The sequence below is a fragment of the Polyodon spathula genome, chromosome 17 (assembly GCF_017654505.1).
Source record: "Polyodon spathula isolate WHYD16114869_AA chromosome 17, ASM1765450v1, whole genome shotgun sequence".
In the NCBI taxonomy this organism is placed as follows: Eukaryota; Metazoa; Chordata; class Actinopteri; order Acipenseriformes; family Polyodontidae; genus Polyodon; species Polyodon spathula.
Window position 1 is genome coordinate 23,093,513 of NC_054550.1, and position 22,879 is coordinate 23,116,391.

The 22,879-nt window shown below is 36.0% G+C and overlaps 1 protein-coding gene across 2 annotated transcripts; it reads left to right on the forward strand.

Moving 5' to 3' along the window:
* Positions 1–1,667: 1,667 nt before the first annotated feature.
* On the forward strand, positions 1,668–14,387 carry LOC121329633 (protein phosphatase 1 regulatory subunit 14B-like). Of its 2 annotated transcripts, XM_041275323.1 has the most exons (4): positions 1,676–2,116; positions 7,961–8,041; positions 9,511–9,543; positions 10,915–14,387. In XM_041275323.1, the coding sequence occupies exons 1-4, from the start codon at positions 1,934–1,936 to the stop codon at positions 10,981–10,983; spliced, it is 366 nt and encodes a 121-aa protein (XP_041131257.1). In that variant the 5' UTR covers positions 1,676–1,933; the 3' UTR covers positions 10,984–14,387. The 2 variants fall into 2 exon arrangements, with proteins under 2 accessions (XP_041131258.1, XP_041131257.1); XM_041275324.1 differs by lacking the exon at positions 9,511–9,543 and having other exon boundaries at positions 1,668–2,116.
* The last annotated feature ends 8,492 nt before the right edge of the window (positions 14,388–22,879 follow it).

The following is a 22,879-nucleotide window of genomic DNA, read 5'->3' on the forward strand; positions in this document are numbered from 1 at the left end:
ACTACATTACTGCCAAAGCATGGGTTCGGTACAAAGAGGCAGAACAAGGGCAGCAAAAATGGTACGAGCCATTGGTAAAATGGCACCACAGCAGTAACATTTTCACATAGGAAGGGTATCACAATTGTACAAACCACTGCAAAGTGGTAATCCATTGTAGAACCATGGTACCGTACCATATGTACAACCATATTAAGTGTTACATTTTGCTGGTATTGGTAAAATCTGTTTGTTAAGGATTCTGCTTAGGTTTCTTCAGAGTAAAAAATTGGGTTAAAATGTTTTTGTTTGTGAATGGGCACAGGCTGACAAGTGAACCACCCAGACACCAAATAAATGCAGTGTCACACATAGTTTTAAAAACAGTTTTTAAGTATTTCAGAGGTTTGTCATCTGATAAGCCCTGGTCTTCTACCTGTGGTAATAAATACCTGTCACTCCGTCTTTGTCTGTTTTCCAGTTATTTTTATTCATTCTCCAATTTTCTTCCACTTCTGAACAGTTCAATTATTATTCAACCTGGCTTACAGCTGCAACCCCCAAATTAACTCGGGAGAGACGAGCACTCGCGTCCTCCGAAGTGCTGTCAGCTGTTCGTGTTTTTTTGCTCAACCAACCTGCTGTGCAGCCATATCAGAATTTACAGTGTTGGAGGACCACACAGTCCTGAATTGCGTACAGGCCGACCTGCAGGTGCCCGGCCAGCCACAGGGGTCAAAGGAATGTAATATACATTTTTGGCCCATGGCCTTGTCCATTAGAACTCTATAGCCGCCCCATGAGCTGGCTGAACTTTAATGCAATGATCACTGATTGATGACAGTTATAGCCAGCGAGCAGGACAAGTGGCACTGGGCCACATTCCCCCTGGACAAGGCATGCTGCACGGTGGAGGCAGGGGAGGAGGAGGACCAAACAAAGAGGCGTCGCAGACAAGAGTGCTATTTATAGCAACAGTTTGATTACGTATAATTAGAGGGAAGATCCTCCTTTCAGAAACACAACATAGTTTCCAATTGAATTTTATGTCGGTTTTCAAAGTGATTAGTTATGCAGCCTGTGTGATTATGAAGGTGTTATGAGTGCTATATTGTATCCAATTTAAATAAAGCATTACCAATTGAGGAGAATTAGCAATTGACAGTTTTCTTAATCCAATACACAAACCCACAGGTCTTTGTGTTTTCCTTAGTGAATAAACAGTTTTCATTTAAATGAGAAACAAATTAAACAAAATAAATGAGGGATGTCATAGAAATGTTTTAAAAGTGGATAAAATTATTGAATTTTTAAAAAATTATTATGACAGACGCTTTTCTCCAAGTACACTTGATGCGTTCTCTAGTTATAGCTAATGTATCTGTATTGGTTTGGTTTATTCCTTTAATATCCTGGATTGCAATCAATAAGTCGGTTATGTGCTTCTTCCACTTTGAATATGACTTCAACTGCATCAGTCATTTGGTGACAGGCTGTTGTGCAGTGCTGTCAATGGGAGTCACTGTGACATCCCTGCATATCAAAAATCAACAATGTCATTTATATCGATAAGGATTTTAAATTATAATGGAAGTCAATGACAAGGACATTCCATTTTTCAAATACTTTACAACCTGATATTAAATATGAGTTGTTATCATTCTAGCAGTACATCTATCTATTGTGCCTGCTCTAGTACACTATAATGAGAAACAGAGTGAGCTTCATATCTTTTCCACACCCTCTCTTGAAACACTAAAGCTTCGTGTTTGCCCTTTGCTCACTCTCTCTCATTCTCTCTCTCTCACACACACACACAAACCAACGCAGTCACGCGCACAGACACAGGCAGCTTTTATTACAACCCTCCACAGTGAGAACAGGGAGTAAGACAGAGAGAGAGAGAGAGAGAGAGAAGAATTCCTCCACTTGTTTCCCTGAGGTTCAGGAAGGAATGGCAGCAAACGCCAGCACCGAGCCCCGGGTTCTGTTCCAGACCTCTGAGAAGGAGGAAGAGGAGACCTCCCAGCGCAAACTGGGCAAGCTGACGGTCAAGTACAACCGCAAGGACCTGCAGAGGAGGCTGGATATTGAAGAGTGGATTGATGGGCAACTGCACCTGCTTTACGACTGCAAGGTAAAACAACAAGTCTTATCAAGTCATTTGGTGCAAAGGTATCAAAATGGCCATTGGAGAACTGATTTTACCAGGATTCCCATGTTAATCAACTTCAATTACAGTGTCTTCATGATCTACAGTAAATTTTGACAGCCTTCAGAATTGCTCTGAAATCTGCTTCTTCTGGTTTTACAAACAAGCCCGCTGGAGGGCAATTGTCTGACCTTTGTTAATTTCTAACTGTAATTGGTCGTTAAGTGTCTTATATGTGTGACTTATTAATAGAACTTAATTAATCCTGTACTGGTTTTATGTTTTCTGATCTCCTGCGTGGTAGCATGGAAGACATCATACACAGACTAGCCTGTTAGACTGTCTTGACCATTCTTAACCTGTATCTATCTCGTTATATGATCTGATGATCTCTACTGTGTATGTCAAACCTGCTCCCAACAACCCCTCAAAGAAGGCTGGATAGGATACTTGTTCTTCATTTTATCCACCAAAATTGACTTCTTATTGATTAATTAATACATTTTACCACCATCTCTCAAACATAAATGACAATTAAAACAAATATTTATTCAGTATTACTTAAAAAGATCTTATGAGTGACGGTTTATATTTATGGATGGTAAACATGTGTGTTAAAAACAAACATCATTTATATTTATATTTCAAAGTGATATGTATAGTCAGAGTCATTATTCGAATGTACTGATAAACAAAAATGGGTCAATTTCTATTATTCTCAATATTGTCCCCACACTCCAGGGGTCAGCTACCCTCCTCCCTACATAACATAAATCTATCCAAAAATCCTAGAGCACACATAATGAAAAAAACATAAAAGACTTATCGTCAAAGCATTTGTCTAAATTCCAGTAACTACCATAGCGTCCCCACACAATGTATTTTAACCAGCAGGTTATATTATATGATTACCCAGTTGCCCTTTCACAGGGGTTCATGATTTATTAATGGTGCTCTATGTTATTAAAGCCTTTGGGGGCAGGATCCATGATGGGCCCTCTCATGTGAGTGTGAAATAAGTGCCAGATATTATTATTATTGAATTATTATTTATTATTGAATTATTTAGCAGATGCTTTTATCCAAAGCGGCTTACAGAAAATTAAACAAAATATAACAGTATATAAATTACACGCAATAAAATGCAAAACAAACACATATATACAATATATACAAAATAATTATACATAAAGAAAATACAAAAAAAAAATAGGAATTTACAAATAGATTGAATAAGTGGGTTATGAGAAGATGGCGAAAAGCAGTAAAAGACTTAACAGTCCTGATGATAAACAGTAGCTGGTTCCAACACAGGGGGATGAGCGAAAAGAAGGAAAGAATATATGTGAAGCACAGCAAGATAAAGATTATTATTATTATTATTATTATTATTATTATTATTATTATTATTATTATAATAACTAACAGTAGAATGGTCTGCAGACACATTTGCTGAAAGTCAATGACAGCACATACAGTAGTAGTGGTAGCATTTAGTGACCGCACAAATAGTGTCCCACATCCTTATTAGAAATAGAAACACATTCCAAAAGAATTCTGTATGTCTTTGAGAAAAACGAGAACACCCCTCTGGCAGTATGAGATGGAAAGTAAACAGTGCTCATCTTTTTTATCATGTATTGATTTGTTGTACTCCTTGGAGCAGTGTTATTGATTGGCCTAAGCTATTGCTGATACCGAAACAAATATTTCAAATTCTTCAATATTCCTTCCAGGGTCAGTTAGTGCAAATAGGAGTCATATCACATGGTTTATATGTAGAGTGCAGTCAAAAGCAGTTTAAAGGTCTTGCTTTGAACACCACAGGGTGCTTTGCTTAGACATAAATAGGGAAAGAATCTCATTTGCATACATGGCTCTGCAGATTAGAGCATGTAGAATTCTGAGAACAGCCACATGGCTCTTTGGAAATAGTTTAGCTTTTCTGTCAGGTCTCTCACAGTTCTTCTTAAAGATTTTTTTATCCTTTTGTTGCGTAACTTATGAATTTTCACCTATAGCGTTGTCTTTAAAATATCAGCATGTTCCAAAACTAAGTAAAATACAAGCAAAATAAGAGGTAACAAAATGGACTGGCACTCCTTCAATGTTTGCAATGCTGGATGAGTTGGATTGGGTTTAATACAGCAGGTCAACAGAAGGAATCTAAACTTTAGTTTTAGAACTAAAATTGTAAAACAATCTCTTCAGGCCTCACATTTATATGAGTCACAATTCATCTAAGAATTCAAAGTGAACAGCGGAAGGTCAGCAAACAATATCAGGATATAGGCAGGACTGTTGCTCTGGGGAAGAAATGTGATGTGAGCCTAAGGTCATATACCAAAGGTTTACTATACAGTGCATTGCATACTGCATCACTATGGGATTAGACATGCATACAGAAGGTTCATTCGTGTATTGAAAACACACAAGTAATGCCTAAAACTGTATTATCGTTAGTCGTCAATGGACATTATTATTGACAGCTCTTTTGATTGCAAAAAAAAAAAAAAATATTCCAATTGGAAAGATGAATGATATCTTTATACATGTTTCTACCTCATTGTTTTAAGTGTTCAGTCATTCAGTGGATTTAATGCTTACATACAGGTTAGAAATCTGGACACTGAATGCGTGACTTGACTCTAATGGCTGGCTTTTCAGACCCTTATCAGTAATCTTGGACAATCTGTTAATTTAGGTAAAGCAGTCCTCAATTAGTGATAATCAGGGTTTGTGAAACCAACCGTAGGTGTATAGCAACAGCTAATCCCACCAGCATGCTGCACCTGTTCAATCATTTAATTAGAAATGTCCTTAAATAATTGAATAGCGCACACTTGGGTTGTGCGTAAATCTCTCTAGGTAAGGCTCAGGGTGTATATCAGAGGGTGAACTACAAGATGCGATGAGATGAAGATCTTTTTCACTATCAGTCCAATCACTCCTGTATTTCTTCCCTGTGTGCAGGTCTAATGGCATGATCCATTAAGCATTAAATCCAGTGAAAGGTTTGCATATGATTTTTGTAAAAGCCAGTCAAGATCCTGTTTTACCCTGTGTGACTGAATCTGACTTGCAATCCTGAGACACAGTCCGGTAATACATGTTTCATACTTTATAATTTACTGTGCCAGCTCATACAGAGCAGTGCCTTCACTGAAGATGCCAGTTTGTTTTACTGTATTATGCAAGTTCTTACTCCATACCACTAACGTAATACTTTGATTACACAAGTGACCAGTTAAACCAGTACAGGCTGTCTGGCATGGCTAAGAAATGAAATACGATTAAATATTTATATGTTCTGTATTAAGAGATCTCACCTTATCTTACCTCAGCTATTTGAATACCTCAGACCTATCTTTACATTTCCACCATCAAGAGCTAAGAAGCTAAGGAGCAGACAGCAGAACAACTAAGATAGTGATTTCATACACCATTTAATGTAGATTTTATACTGTTTTTTATTTTTAAAAATGTTTTCAATTTAAAATCAAAACTGTCTAATTATCAACTGGAATTGTCAACTGGCCCCAGTTGATTTAAGATGATTTTTTGGAACAACAGATGTTCGGCATTGTCTGATCTCAAAGAACCGAATGAATAGGAATGTACAGAGTTAGTAGTTCTTGGACATAGGGCGGCCTTACTCCATAAAGGACCTTATAAGTTATTACGGCAACTTTAAAATCAATTTGGTGATTCGCTGGTAACCAATTGAAGCCTTGGCCTCCACTTCGTGATTTCTTTCTTTTGATTTTATTTATTTTTTGCTTATTTATTTATTTCACTGTAGGTGTGGAGCAGCACCCAGTCCAGTTTCTCAGCAATATTTTACTATTGTTTTTGCTGTTTTTAGTTTATGTAATGGAATGATTTTAGTACAAGGAATACATGACTATATTAGCTGTTATGACAGAAGCAATTGATTTTTAAACAGAGTAATTGTTCAAAACTCATTTAATAATATATTGCAGTGTATCAAAAGTTTTGTTTTGCAACTTTTTTGATATGCTTTAAACTTATCACTTTACTGCTTCAATATAATAATACATACATACCTTTGAATCTAAATACACATGACCGGGTATTTATAGCCTAGTTTATGATAGTGTAATTATTCAAAATTGTCAGCACTGCCCACATGGTATAAAAGGGATACAAAGAGAGTCTGTTAGAGAGTGAATTATGGATTGCCCTACCGACCTATGTCCTCCCTACCCAGGCAGTGCTCTGCCAATTGTGCGCCGCCCCCTACGAACCCTGAACCTGCAATCTCCAGGCTATAGGGCGCATCCTGTACTCCCGGCGGAGCGCTTTTACTGGGTGCACCACTCGAGAGCCAATTAATTTTTTTATTTTTTATGTAAAGAGCTTTGGGATTTCTTTTAATGAAAGGCACTATACAAAATAAATAAATATATTAAAATAAATTATATATATATATATATATATATATATATATATATATATATATATATATATATATATATATATAGTGTCGACGCTCAAACCAAATGTAAGGTCTAAATTACGTTTTGTCAAGTTATGTTATATATTAGACCACCTCAATCGTTATTATAGGCTTACTGACTGACATTTAAAAGGGTGCTAAGAAAGTTGTTGGAATTTTGATTTGTAGCTTTTATTAACTATTAATCATTAATGGGCTTTTGATTGTTCTGGGAAGTTAATTCAGTATAGGAAAATATTTTAAATTGATGCTGCTTCCTGGTATTTCTGCTGGCGATCACACGGTTTGAACTACAGACCATGAAGTGATTCAGTACCAAGCAGCAGACACTTTTCATCCATATCTGTTGTTTCAGAGAACATAATGACCTTCAACAGCCTCACAAACACTATTGTATTGGTTATTGAGTTGATATACCTTTCAGACTACTGCTGGAAATCAAAAATGGAAATCACAAATGGATCACAAATGATTTACAGGTGGAAAAATACAATTTTACCAAATTGTACTTAATATTGTCATTACAAACTGTTAAACACCCTGTAGAGCTACATCAAGAAATACTGAAACAAATTCAATCGACAATGACAAACCACTGCATTTCTTTCTTTTGTCTTTTAAGTGCAGCCTTACAGTGTAGTTTACTGGTTTCTAATCACATTACAACCCTGATTAGAGGACATTACAGTGATAGCTGTGACATGGCCAAATACCAGACAGTGTTTCCATTGTTTAATTATATAAGCAATAACACATGAGAATGCATGTGGTTGGATTGAGATAACTGCAAGCCGAGTGCCCAAAGTGTGATTATCAGTCAACCCGCACGCTTTTGAGTGTGTTATTGTGCTTATGAAATCTTATGAAATCAAAAAAATGAAAATAGGATGTTTTGTGCATCCATTGTGAAGAATTACTTTTTTTTTCAATCAGGGGAATATAGGTGAAGAAGTAATATTGTGTGCAATCTTGTGACAGATAGTAACGGCAGCAGCTCCAGTTTGATGCTGGAATCATGTGAGTTTTTCATCACAAAACTACGCTGAACAGATCATTTCCAGTGTACCTTGCTCTGGATAACAATTCGAACTGCTTCAGTATATGAAAGCGTTAAATAATATTTCAAACCATGGCGAGTACTATTGTAAGTTTCCTGGTTTTACTACACACTCATCAATTGCCTTCATTTTCATCACAGGGTTTAGATTGAAGCTGCATCTTATTGAATGATCCTGTATCTATTACTTGTATATATTTGTAAATGTTAATACAAGAGATGGCTATGAAGGCTTCTTTATGAGGGGGTCAGTGACCATTTGGTTGTGAAGATCCTTGTTTCTCATTTCCAGGAGGAAGAGATTCCAGAGTTAGAAATTGACATAGATGACCTGATTGAACTTCCAGATGAAGAGCAGCGAGCAAAACTCCAGGTGAGCCGACAGCAAACTGATTATTCACAGCAAACATTGCATTAAATTAAAAGAGCTCAGTCTGGAATCAAACTGCACTTTTAGAAGTGTGCCATGATATAGTAGATGTGTTCAGGAGTTTTGCTTAATATATATATATAATATACTTTGCTTAATAAAAATGTGTTAACACAACAAATAAAGACCAAGTCTGGCTTGAAATGTAAAGTTCCTGGAAAACTCAACATTATTGTGGCAATTGATAGCTGACAGTATGTTATGAAGGGCATATTGTTAGCTATTAATTAACATACACATGATTATCCAGTGATAAACAGCACTAGATTGCTTTTTGTATTGTGATAAACTTGTTATAATTTATGGTTAATTTAAGGAATAAACATTTTCATAAATAGAAAAAAAAAATTTATAAATATCATTTATATATATATATATATATATATATATATATATATCTATATATATATATATGAAGTTATATATGCATCAAAATGTGACGTTTCGTAATTCCCAGAACTTTAGTCAACTAGATCAACTAAGGGGATTAGTCATCTAGATTTTATTCGTGTAGAGACACGAAGTAATAAGAAATTTGGACAAAAGTAACCATTCTTTAAACAGTGTTCATTTATACCTTTTACCTAAAATAGGCCATAGTTTTGTTTTGCAACATAATCATTTTCATCAATAACTTCAAAAGACAGCCCCCATCCTTGCTGGATTCCATGATAACCGTTAAAAAAAGCAACTGATGGAATCTTGTGATATATCCAGGTACTGTCATATTCTCTACAGTTTTACCTTTAATAATAATAATAATAATAATAATAATAATAATAATAATAATAATAATGTCACACTGCAAAGATGGGGTCTATTCAATTTATCGAAACAGTTCTAAATAGAACCATTGTTTAATTCATTAAAAGAAGAGGAGTTTGTGGAGACCAACATGTTTAAAGTTGTATGTGAGGCTCTCCTGTGTAATTTTATCTCTAAAATTAAGTACAGTACTAGTCTTGGTCGTTTTTTAAAATGATTAAATATTGGCAGTATTCAGATCCACCACTAAGATCAACTGGATACAGGCTAAGGTGTTTAGGCTGGAGAGTTGGTCTATGATAGAATGAGACATCAGTGTCAGCCATATCAACAAAAAAATATGGAGATACCCTCATTTACATATACAACGATATTCATTCTGGAGAATCATGACTCGTTACAATTGAAAATCAATATTATAGAAGGGAAACACACCAACACAAAATTGGAGGAGAAGGGCTGCAAAGATTGTTTTTTGTATCTATCTCTTGCAAAGGTCACTATTGCATATACTGTAAGTCAAATTAAACACGTTGTATAAACATCCGGTATTCAAAACATAGGAGTGAAAAGTAATAATCTTTGGGTTAATCAGCAGAGTTGCCGTGTCTGTTATAACTAGCCTTCTACCATCCTTCTTGTTATAGGAACTTCTACAGGAGTGCGGCAAACCCAAAGAGGTAGACAATCTTTCATTCTCTGCTACGACATCACTTTGTATTGTGATAAACTTATGTTAATACTGCTGCCGACCAGCAAATGAATAAATAAATTAAGCATGAATAAATACCTGGAAATACAGTCATTGTACATTGTGCCTAGTGTGGCAGAGTGACATCCCAGTCCTCTGCATGAATTATAACAGGGGCTGCAAAAACATTTGAACTCGTTTTTTCAAGTTTCTTAATTTTTTAAGTTTATATCTGGGTATTTAATATAAATCAAATCATATATTTTATATCAATGACTTAACAACAACAGGCACTTGATTATATTTTTCAGAAAGTTCATTATATTTTTAATAAAGTTTTTTTTTCCTTATTTAAGGTTAATTTAAGGACTAAAAATGTTCCTAAAGAATTTGCTACTATTTTTGTAACATTAGATCCTTTCACATTATTTGTGTGTGTGTGTGTATATATATGATGAATTTGTCTCTTTTGTTGCCTTATATTATATACATACACCAAGAACTTTAAACACTTAATTAAATGTAATTAAATTATGATGAGGGCATTAGCCAAATCAATTGTCATATCTGGAACATATGGTGGTACAATATAGGGGCTGAACTTGGTCCTTGAAATGTACAGCTCTTAATGGGACATTGTAAACTAGTAGTCTAAAATGAAGAATGTTGATGGGGTGAATCCGTACTGGCATTAGACAAGATAGCTCAGTACACAAAATTTATACCGCTTTCATTCCGATCCCATTTCCCAGTATTCATCACAGACGACACATTTAAAACACTTCTTTAAAAGTACTATTTTAAAGGATCAAAATCAGATGACCAATAGTCAGTTGAAGACAATAGGCACCCCTTTCCAAGTACTCCCATAGAGCAACTCTGCTTTGAGCACAAGCTCTAGTTTGCTTTTCAGCTCCCTTGTTGCAGCTAAGCACATAATTGAAGCTGACAAAGATCAACAGAGCATAAGACGAACAAGAAATGCACTGGACTTGTAACAAGTAAAATGGTGGTCATTTTAAGTTGAACTGAGGACACATAAGATGCTATGACCAGGTCATTTCTATTGTTAAGCACACTATGGCAGGCTCCGTGATGAATATGTTCCACAGTACAAACAGGGTTAAATGACAATTTTACACCTGCACAAAGCTGAATGTTTGAAATCAACATTAACATTGAAGTAGTCCTGTGGTTGATGTTGATGTATATATAAGTATACTTAAACAGGTTTGAACTCAAACCCATTTTAGAATTGGTTTGTGACACAATACACTCACCAACATGTTGGGAATTAAGCCACAAGCAATATATTGTTATACTTGTAATGACGATAATATAATGGTTATTCTTTCACCAGGACTTTATCAATGGACTGCTTTATAGAATGAAGGGAGTTCGAAAGATGTCAGCCTCTCAGAGAAAGTGACCCTGAAGGAAGCTGGGGACTAGCATCACCTTTTTTAGTTGCTTGGATTTTAGTATGTAACTATGTTCTTAATAGAACTAATGTCTGGACAGGAAACTGTTCACACAACAATGGGTCAATATTAGACTGGATGAAAGTGGACTTCTGGACTTATTTTGAAATCTATTTATAGACATTTTGACTTTTTGAATATTTTGTGTAAAAATGACACAGTACCTGTTTTTTTTAATTTTTTTTTTTTTTTACTTTTGTGAACTAAGACAAATTTAAAAAACCAAACCGATGACCACGCTATCAATCAAATATTTACAGAACCTTCTTTGTGGACTTACCTACAATTTATATTCCGTGGTGTCCTTCTAATAATTCCAATGTTATTCACCTGAGTATGTGCAATAAATGTTAGTTTTGATTAAATGTTTTAGCTCTGGGGTGGAAATATCATGGTTCCTGGTCCATAGCCCAGACCATTTATGGTTCTGAATCCAATATTCGATCAAAGAGGGTGGTGAAAAGAAGACAGTTTTCAAGTATTGAGCAGTTGAGAGGACTGGCAAAAGATTTCCTCCAGACTGTTCATAAAGGCTTGTGATAAAGCAGCAAGGAAATATAGGAAAAGTTGTTCACTTTTATTGCTTGCCAACACAAAATAAACAAACAGGTTCAGACATTTAAAGGGGAGACAAAGCTTTCCCTGCTCTCCGTCAGTTGAACTTCTGTCTTACTTTAACACACAGCTTGGAAACAGTAGCTTTGGTAACATCTATCAGTGCTGAAACAAAAGTGGTTCAGCAGCCTAAATGACACAGTAGACTTTCATTTGTTAATTGTTGATTAATTAGCTAATCAATTAAGGACTTCCTTCTTGTGATCCACATATTCAAAAGATTGGGGACTTCCAGCACACATTAAACTATAATTACAACACAAATTAAACAGTGACAAAACACAACACTATTTCCAATGGAAAACCTATTTTACAGGGGTGTGGGCAGTTGGATGCAAGTCCCATACAGCTAGTGCACAGACTATGAGACCACTGCCTTCCCTAGCCTGTGCCCTGTGATAAAGACGGAGGGCCATTAACCCTTTCACTGTTCTATGAAAAGTCAGAGAAGAGCAAACCCAATTTTAATAAAGATGAATGGCAGTCACTTTTTCATTGACAGATATGTTATTGAAAGTAAGCTGGGTATGGGTATTTGTAAAGGCTTGGCAAAAGTGATCAGTCAAAAAGGTAGGAAATCAGATTACCATTGAAATAACAATTTAACAAAAATAAAGCAAAACAAATGATTTTTCACAAATAAGAACAATACAGTTGAACTTTTAACACTCCTTCCTAAGCCCCAACCTCTACAGGACTCAACATACAGGCTAGTTGCAGCCTTTTATATCCACTGCCTATGTTGCTAAATTAAACACTTAAGTGATTGATTGGACCTCCATTCTAGCTACATTCTCACATGGCTGATATGGAGGGAACCAGAAACCAAGTTACATGCAGGGCTAGAGATGTTTTCTTTATTCCTGCTAAACTAGAATAAAATAAAACAAATATGTGACAGCGGACAACTCATCCCACCACTGTATTAAATATAAAATGATCTTATGTAATAATATTCTTGTTTAGATTCACTCTTTATTATTTTCATCATTAGTAGGGTTACCATACGACTCCATGCTCACTGGGACAATTTGGGACAGTTCAGGCTTTTTAACTCACACCCCAATGCATTCTGGTAAGTGTAGTCCTGTGTCTCTTAACGGAAAGAAACAAGTGAAAGGTACCTGAGACAGTAACACGTACCAGACTGCATTGCAATGTGAGTTGAAAAGCCTGAACTGTCCCAAAATCTTCCAGTGAACATGGTGTCATATGATAACCATAGTCAACACGTCCTGGTGCCTATTAAAACAAAGTTTTTTAAGTTTAAAACAAGCCTGTTGGCCTCAATATAGCCCCTCAGAATCAGGTCAAATCTGCAAGAGTGTAGCAATTAACCTGTCCCCCTGCAACACTCTGCCCCTACTGGATGTGAGAAATACCACATGTATTCTCTGATTTGATTCTTATGTACGCAAAGCTACATTAGTTAAGCAAACTAATACCAAGTGGCTGCTTAAGTATTTAATAAACTGGTAAAAGTGCATTCAGCTCTCTGAATGATTGACTGAGAATATGGTATAACTATCATTGGATTTTATAATGAACACTAACATATATATTTTTTATTTTCTATTTACTTGATGAAAAACATCTTTACAATCAATAACAGGTGTTTTACAGCTTTGCGAGAAACAAACTGAATTGCGGGTTTACATACCAATAACCATAAGGGTTCAGCACAAACCCCAGACACCTGCAAGTGGGATACAACGAAGTGCTGAGGTTTAATCAGTTTGTTTCTTTTAGTGTTACTGTACGTACTGCCTTAGATTAGATAATATTTATGATTGACCCACAGATACTTGAGTACATCTGCTTTCATTTTGCTCTCTTCTGTCATCTTTTATTTTTTTTTTTAATTTAACTGAGATTTGTTCCATTTCATAAACTATTGAAGTCAGCAATAGTTGTGTATGGGACTACATCTATAGCAACTGATGATGTATATTGATAACATGACACCTGTGGGTTCATAACAATAAAACACTCAATGGTAGAATATGTAAGAATAATAATGGAAACTATTTGACAAGAAGATGAAAACTTTATTTTAGTATTACTAGATACATCCCGGGTGATAATTGTTTCACTCTGGTCACTTTGTTTCATCCACTGCTGTAACAACTATCTTAAACTGGAAAACTACACCCAACACTAACTGGAGCAAATGGTGGTTGCTAGCCCAGCTTCATAGAAGCATGCTGTGCTGATAATCGCGAGGTTTGAATACTCTTAACTTGAGAAATCCTCATGAAGGTGTACTCTCCTTGTCATTGAACAGTGCAAGACAGACACAAGACAACCTCTGTATACTGTGTATCATGTGCTGTTCGGACAGCTTCAGAATAGCACAGCATGGTAGCACCAGCCACCTCTTGTTTATTTATGCTGTAAACTAGGCCATTCCAGCAAGCACTGGATTCGCCTGAGGCTGCACATTAATGTGAACCATATTGCTATTTTTATGTGTTTGGCTGTAAAACTGTGACCATGTAATTCCCACCTTATAGAGCCTTAGTAACTTCTGTATAAGAAACTGTAAAACATTATCTTTATATAGCTACACAACAACAGACAACAAAAATGATGGTCATGTTGATGACTATGACATCTGTGTGGTTTTGTTTTGTTGCCTCTATAGTGAGATTTAAGTAGTTATTGTTATTGTCTATGTTTCCTGAGATTCCAGAGCAGCCCCCAATCCCCCTTTAATAAATGTGGATGTTTCCTGGCCAAATCAATATATTATATACTTCTTTAACATTATGAGGATGGGTGGACACCATTTGGCATAATGTAGCCCTTTATATTGGTTTACATAGGTTTTTAAGGTGGTTTGGTACAGTTTTTTATGTTAAAATGACTTGAACATGATTATGATAAACTGTAACAAAACCCTATAGGGCCATTGTCTATTCAAAGCGGTCATTTAAAAAAGACAGTCACTGCTTCAGAGGATACCATACCTTCCGAGAGTAGTTTGGAAATGAGAAGAGGTTGTTTGGTACAGTAAAGGCTAGTTTATCTCTTCAAAGCACACCACTGTCTTACTATGTATGTATGTGTGTATATATATATATATATATATATATATATATATATATATATATATATATATATATATATATATATATGTATATATATATATATATATATATATATATATATATATATATATATATATATATATATATATAATATTTTTTTTTTTTTTTAAAGAGGTTGTAAGTGTTTTAGATGCTACTACTGGTAGTCTATTTCATACAAAGAGTGTGTGGTCCAGTGGTTAAAGAAAAGGGCTTGTAACCAGGAGATCCCACTGACTTACTGTGTGACCCAGAGCAAGTCACTTAACCTACTTGTGCTCCGTCTTTCGGGTGAGACATTGTTGTAAGTGACTGCAGCTGATGCATAGTTCACACACACACCTAGTCTCTGTAAATCGCCTTGGATAAAGGCATCTTCTATAAATATAAACAGATAAACAGTCACTGTTTAAACATTCCTAGGGTTTTACTTACTTTTAAAGACACAAATACTCAAAAGAGACTGTCAAACACTGTTATTGATGATACTTTTCATAAAGTCCACTTCCTTTAAAGATTTAAACAGCGTCTTCAGTTTGATCCGCCACTGTTCAGATCAAGTGAACACGAGGTCAAGGATTCAGCCCAGAGCAAATCTGCTTGCTAAAGGAAATGGCATCATTCATTCTATTTTGATTCAGGCAGAGGCCCCAGCAATCTTTGAGTTTTGATAGAGCAGCTCCTGAGACCTCCCATCCAGCAGTTTGTATGACAGGAATAAAAGCTGTAGCTGTGATTGCCACTGATTAGCAATCAGCTGCTCTGCTGTTTCTATGAAAAATTAATCCCACTCAAGTCAGACCTCCACAATGCATAGCATAGCACGCAATCATGCCTTGGAAGATGTAGTTTAGTTATTGGCTTGTCAGACCAGATGGAAAAAAAATAAAATTTCCCTGAAGTGGAAGGGTAAGTGCAACTTATTTTTTATAATTATACCACCCAGCATTGAGCAACTGAAAGTTGACAGCAATTTAAGAGCCTGTGTGAGACCAGAAGACAGATGATAAGAAGGTCACCATCCAAATTCAATGAGCATGCTGTTCCAATGATGCTGTCCTTCCCTGCTTCTGCAAACAGGGATCTGTGTTTCTACTGCCAGTAACACTGTTATAGACCATGTACTAATAACTGCAAGCAGGTCTCAGCAATTGAGTGAGCACACATGTGTATGTACAACCCGAGTTTATAGCCATATTATTGTCACACACACCCTATAAGCTAATAAGACTGTGCATGTCATCATTTACATTTTTAATATTATGTAGATATGTATTTGATCAATTATAAATGTGTTTACGTAAATAACATAAAATAGTTTCAATCACAAAAAAACCCCTGTAATTACAAGTCTGCTCCTTACTTTGAACTATACAAAATATATGATTTGTATATTATTATTATTATTATTATTATTATTATTAATAAACTTGACCTGAAAGAACCTGCATGGGGAGGCACAGGAGGGCAATCGCTGGAACACTGTGCTCTTCAGAGCAGGATCTGGGACAGTGGAAACATAGTGCCTAGAGGTTTTATCATTTTACCCAGCTCGCAATTCAGAGTAATTATTTTACCTCTGAAAAAATTAACCACCCCTCTCAAGAAATATGCAGAAGGCTTTAATGAGCAACTCAAATAAATAGATTCAATTTGAAACCTGGGGACTTAAGGACCCTGTAGAAATCCTAATGTTAACAGGCAGACTTCAGCATCTGTGGCTCTGTTGTTGAGAGTCTGGCTACAGGTGCATAGAAACATCAATATCATATTGAACAGAGCTGAGAGAGTGAAAGCAGTGTAACTATTGCATACAGGCCAAACATCTGCTCCCAAGCTTGTCCATGGACAGCAGGATTAACCTTGGATTTAAAGGTAAGGGATGAGTTGTCTGTACAGTTGGATTTTCAATGTTTTGAGTTCAGTGTATGCCTTAAAAAGCTATTTCCCTTTAAGTAATGACCATAATATTGGGTGTGACATGAATCGAAATTCTACTCATTTTGATCTAGATCTATAAAATGGGGGTGCTCTTTATATTGCGCTGAAACTTGCATACAACAATTTCCTATATATGCTGTATATGTATGGCTCATTTTATTTGATATGAATTGATATGTTTTAGATTGTGCTTAAATGGTGCTCAAGCATGATGCTTGAAAAATGAAAAGAAAAGACCAGCTTTATATTGGCAAAACTTGATTAGTCTATTTTTGTCTTTAAAAGGAGGTAAAATGAGAGGTTAGAGTTTGATTTAACATTTAAACGTTAGCGAACTTCCAGTTTAGATCAACTGGATGGAGCCACAGATGGATATTAAATTCCTCTGTACAGTAATTTGTCCTGCTTTACACTGTATCTCATTAGAAACTTGGAACATGTTGACTTTCAAGTTAGTCTACATTCTAAAGTGAAGGAATATATTTCTGTAAAAGAATATCGGTTTCTACTACCTGCAGCAGCAGGAGGTTACTATGTAATCTGCCAGCTGTGCTGTAGCCAAGGGGAAGCACAACAAACTAGAAACTAGAAACAGCTGATATTTTTTAACTCCTTACTAGGGGGTAGTGTATGTTTGCTGATTTGTGCATACATTGGGTTGTGTGTGTGGTGTGTAAACACTGCAAACTCACTATTGAAAAACAACTAAAGGAACTCATTCTTATACAAAAATCAATATCACGTGGTTTTGATTATTTAAAAGGTCTTAATATATCCAATTTATGTAACACTTGGTACAGTAGTTTACAGCATGTGGGTCTTGTAGAGGTAATTTAACAGTGTTTTGATACATTCAGACTGTGGCCTTAATATAAAATACATAGGTAGTCTTAATATTAAATGTGACATTACATTGGCTTCAATAGCAATACATCAGGACTGTAATGAAGTGTATTATTTTGTACTGCGCCCTATGTAAGCTTAAGAGCAATGCAAATTATTCAATGAGCACATTGGTCTATTTAGCGGCCGCCAGAGTCAGAGGAAGGGCAGCAAAGTCCTCAGGCACAGGGAAAAGAAAAGAACACTTTTCTGAGAAGGAGCTGAGAGTCCTTATGGCTGAGGTCACTCAGCATGAAACAATTGTTTGGAAAAGCCTCACCCAACGTCAGTTATGCTAGTATCCTTAGGAAATTATATGTATTGGCCTGCCCTTTCTAGCATGACATCCAAACACTGGTAGATTGGGCTATCCCTCCAGACATTACAACTGAGGCTAAGTAGTGCAGAGAACACAGCACTTTCACATGAGCAGGGATAGCGGTCCCTAGACTGACACTGGGGTCTAGCTCATCTGTTAATTCAGCTGTTAGGTCTAGGATGACTTGTGGAGTGAGAGGATAACAGTTTAGTACTGCATCCTCCAGCCTCCCATACAAAGTGACCCTGAGATTGAATATGGGGTCTTCTTTGTCTTGCCCTTCTCCTCTGAACGTGTTCCTGCCTCTCCTCAACACTCAACAAGTGTCGTCGCTTCAGGAAGAGTACCACATCCGCCATTCTGAAGCCAATGACAGGTCTCTGCAGGTGCAAGCTTTTATACAGCTCTTAGTTGCTCGCTTCTACAATGGTTTTCACCTTGTAAGAAGAGGTGTAAAGTTTTTGGAGGGTCAGATAAGTCCAGGGCAAAATCCTTACATCACATTATGTTTGCACCTGCTTGGTATCCTGATTGTATCCAATTCCATGCTCTTTTCTTCATTTGAACAGACTTCAATATAATTGTATTGGATTATTGATGCACAGTGCAAATTTGATAGAGATTTTTAGAGATCGGTAAAATCAGACTTTACGGCTAACTGAAATACTGTACAGACAATACAGAATACAGCACATGTCTTCTAATGCATTCATTGCTATTTTTTTACCAGAGTTTAAATAGGTTTATAACTATTTACAACAAATGTGTGCAGGTTAGTTGCAAACAGTTAAAAAAAATAATAAAAAGGTACTGTTTACTTCATTGTTTGTGCCTCTGTAAGCTATCTTTTGAGCACGACAGAGGATGTTGAAAGCGCCGCTTCCTTCCCTGGGGTCCTGGTCTCCAGTAACCTGTCAGTTCCGATGCTGTGAGTTCCGGCTGCTCTACCTGTTCTTTATCATAGAGTTCACCATGGCCTTCTGTGCTCTGGGCCTGGCTGCCATGCTGTTATACTGCCCTGCAGAGTCAGGTACTGCATGCCATTCATTAAACTTGCTTTATTCCTTGGGTCACAGCAAATTATTTAGACGTATAAAAAGAAATTTTAAAAAAAATTTAAAAAGTCCCTCCACAGTAAAGCCCTACCAGGAAAATCTCTCATACACTCATACTCTCCATCCTATAGTATAATACAAGATGCCCAATCCTTAATTACAATGTCAGATTATCAGTAGAATATATTATACTACTAAGGATGTTAAAGTGACATTTGGCTCATACAGATGCACTTATTGAAAGTGTGTGGAATCATCTGGTAGTTTGCTGCATACTTTGTACAAAAAAGACTGAAATTTTCCTGCAGAAAAAATGTTTTCTCACATATCATCTTAAATGTATTTCAGCAATAGTTATAGGCCAACCCATAACACCCAGGATCACCCATAACACTCACTCATAAATTCCAATGTAAAATACTTTTGGCTACAGAGCTTTTAGACGCATAGTAAGCTGTTGTAGAAAAATCTTTTTGTAACATATTTCTTTTGTGTTCATGCAAACCAAAAACAAAAAAATTTTGAATTGTAAATACCAAGGAGAACGTGGTTATAGGACCCTGTACAGTATCTTCTAGTATTGTGCCAATCTGTTTGGTACCTTCGTGTTTCAGATTCCAACAACCAACATACCAACTTCTCAGTGCTGCTCCAGAAGCTTCAAGAAGCCCAGGAGAGGAAGAGGATCTCTCAGCACCTGGTACTTTGAAACTCCCTCTGCTAGCACTATAGAAATCAATTCTCAGTTCCTTCAATGCAGAGAAGCCATTTTGATAGGAATCTGCCATGTATAGGGTGTCAAGCTTCAGTTTAGTTTACTTAAATGTTTAGCCATTCAATACTGAACTAAACATCTATACTTCATTCAGCATGCCGTGCACTTGCTTTGTGTTCACTTGACTAGTTTATTCCAGTACATTCTGTATTGCTTTCTAAATGGGAAGTACTGTTTTTGCAAAGTACTTTAAATTACACAATTTCTGATAGTTTTTTTTTTATTAAGTTGGTCCCTAGCAATCGCTTTTTTTTTGTGAATTTCACACAAAATCAATAAATGTTAAATGTAAATGGTTCAGTTTAGCATACAAGTTCACAAATATTTGCAAATGTGGACTGTCACTACTTGCAAACAGACATTTCTTTAACCTAGTGTAGAGCCAAGTATAACATAGTCTCAGGGCTTTGTTGACTTTTACTTGGTGTTTCTACCTTGTCAGTTTCCTATCTCTCTCTTTTTTGAGGTCAGTCTTAATGGTCAGACCTCTTGTTCTTGTGGGTTTTCTCTGACTAGGAAGCACTCAAAACACTTGAAACAGCTGTCCACAAAGAATCAGGTTTTAAAATCAAACTACCGTTTGCATGATGCATGTTATTTTCAAAACCTAGAATTCTAGAAATAAATGGAAATTGACAATGCAATAAAGGTAGATTTAGCTTTGTAAGCTTAATTGCAATGCCAGGGGAACTAGACAAGTCATTACAAAAAACAAAAACATCTCTGTCCAATCTATCTTAATGGAGAAACAGAACAGATGGCACATAATGATATTGGGTGACTGACATATGATTTCAAGCTTCATTTCTCTGAAATTTAAGCACTCATCTACTAAAGTGTTTCAGCAGGGATTCTGTGAAATTGCAATTGCAGATTAAATAAGATTACAGTGGAAAGGTAATTTACGAGGAGGCTAACCTGCAGTAGAAATGATTACCATTGATACATTTATTGTTTTTTCTTTAGGCGATAAAGGAGAAAACAGAAATTGAGGAGTCTACCTACCCACACCATTTCAGAAGCTCCAACAACATGTTGAAATTGCTGGTGACGGAAGCGTCTACCAAAAACTCTTTAAATGCCTGGATAACTAACACCAGCAAGCGCAATGAGATAGGACACAAACACAGGGTTCTACCCAACAATTAAAATCATTACAATAGACTTACACAGCTTGCCCAACGCCTCTGTTATCCGAACAGCCCCTTGGTAACCTGTCTTGTAGTGTGCTGTGCCTTCCCCATTGTGATAGAAAATGCACTATTCAGCCCTCCATCCCTCTAGTACTTACAGAACAGTTCATGTTGTATATTTACTTGATAAAATAGCTGGATTATATATTTGATTAGGAAAGTCATATAAACAAATTCACAGCTGCAATTCGATTATCGGTACACCCTCTGATCCCAATTAGTTTAGATGATAGAGATCTTACTGTACTCTCAATATGTTAACGGTTCACACAAGGGGCTTAACAGAAGGTAACCATTGTTTAATTGTAGTGCTGCTTTGGAGACTCTGCAACTGAATTCACTATTTCAATCTCAAAATGCTTTGAGGCATCACATTTAATTGAGATATTCTTAAAGAATTAGAATGAAAAAGATTTTTTTCTTTGCATAATTTGTTGTACTGAATATAAATTAGGTGTTAGATTGCTTGGATAAATATGTTACTCTTAGAAATCTTTACATTTAGTTGGCAGCACTTGATTTCATTGTTTTGTAAAGCAATTGGTAGAAAACATCCAGTAAACAAATAAAGCAATTGCAGCTAACATTAAATAGGTCACCAATGTGCAGTTTGTAAAGTAACGTATGGTATAGAAAACATGTCTTTTCATTTTAAAACATAATGTCTCGTATACACTTTGTTAAGAAAAAAAAAAACTCAGTTTGCAAGCCATGTCTTACAGGAAGTCGGTTACTGCTTTTCATTTTTTCACCCGTCCTCTTTAGAAATGGGTATTTCATCTTTGCTATAGTGCAAACTATATCAACTCCATGTAAAAGTGCTTCACAAACAGAAATGAACACAAAAGAGTATTAGTTCTATACTTTTAAACTTTGCTCACGAACAAAATCTTAAATCTGTCCCAAGACTTTGAAATGGTGTCCACAGTTCAATGACCTGTTTCACAAGCGCTTAAAGTTCAACAGCACTAATCAATGTTACATGTTGCTACTTCTTATAAGCACTAGCAATATTATCACAATCTCCCTTTTCTTCATTTGGGGATATGCTGGTTATTTGTTTCTATTTTCAACTGGTATTTCAATTGCAACGCTACAGATCAAAAGTTGCTGCTGATTCCTAGTAACTAATCATTTTATGGTTTAGCATCAGACCCATAGAAAGGTACCAGAATGTATAAAAAAGTGAAGATCCAAACAATTCTCAGTATAATAAAAGGGGGCAGGTGTTCATAAAGCTAATATATATACATGCATACATACACACACATATATATATATATACACAACACACACAATATATGTATATATATATATAACGATATATATATACGATATTGTAAACGATCCTCGCACTCACGGAGTTCGTTGCCCCTTTTAAAGTAGACCCAGGACACAGAAACGGAATTGCTTTAGCGCTGACGCGCACTTTTAATAAACATAAAACAAAACAGAAATAAACACCTAACTCCGTTTTGGAGCTCTCACTATACACCAGCCGATCCCTGACTCACACACAGGACGGCTAAGCCGTTTACCTGACAAACACCAAAACACAAACGGGCTTCTCTCAACACTCTCTTCAATACGACTGGACACACACGCAGTCGGGCTCTTCACTCAGCACTTCACCTTCAATACGACTGGACACACACGCAGTCGGGCTCTTCACTCAGCAGCCCCGATCAGTCTGGCTGCCTCTCAAATACCCTGCACCTGTCTCTAATTTATAATTACGACCAGGTGCCGAGGATTAACTAAATCATTAAAACAATTACACAATTAAACCCCATAACACCCAAATGTGCATTCTCACAAGGTTTTTAGCAGGGAAGGATTTTAACCCCCTCCCTGGTACCTACCTTACATATATATATATATATATATATATATATATATATATATATATATATATATATATATATATATATATATATATATAATATATATATTATAATATATAAGGAATGCTACC

Excerpts from the sequence above, each read along its gene's own strand:
- LOC121329633 (XM_041275323.1), top strand. The coding sequence starts at position 1,934 with ATGGCAGCAAACGCCAGCACCGAGCCCCGGGTTCTGTTCCAGACCTCT. Across the intron at positions 8,042-9,510 it reads AGCAGCGAGCAAAACTCCAG|GAACTTCTACAGGAGTGCGG; the intron begins GTGAGCCGACAG and ends TTCTTGTTATAG. Across the intron at positions 9,544-10,914 it reads AGTGCGGCAAACCCAAAGAG|GACTTTATCAATGGACTGCT; the intron begins GTAGACAATCTT and ends TTCTTTCACCAG.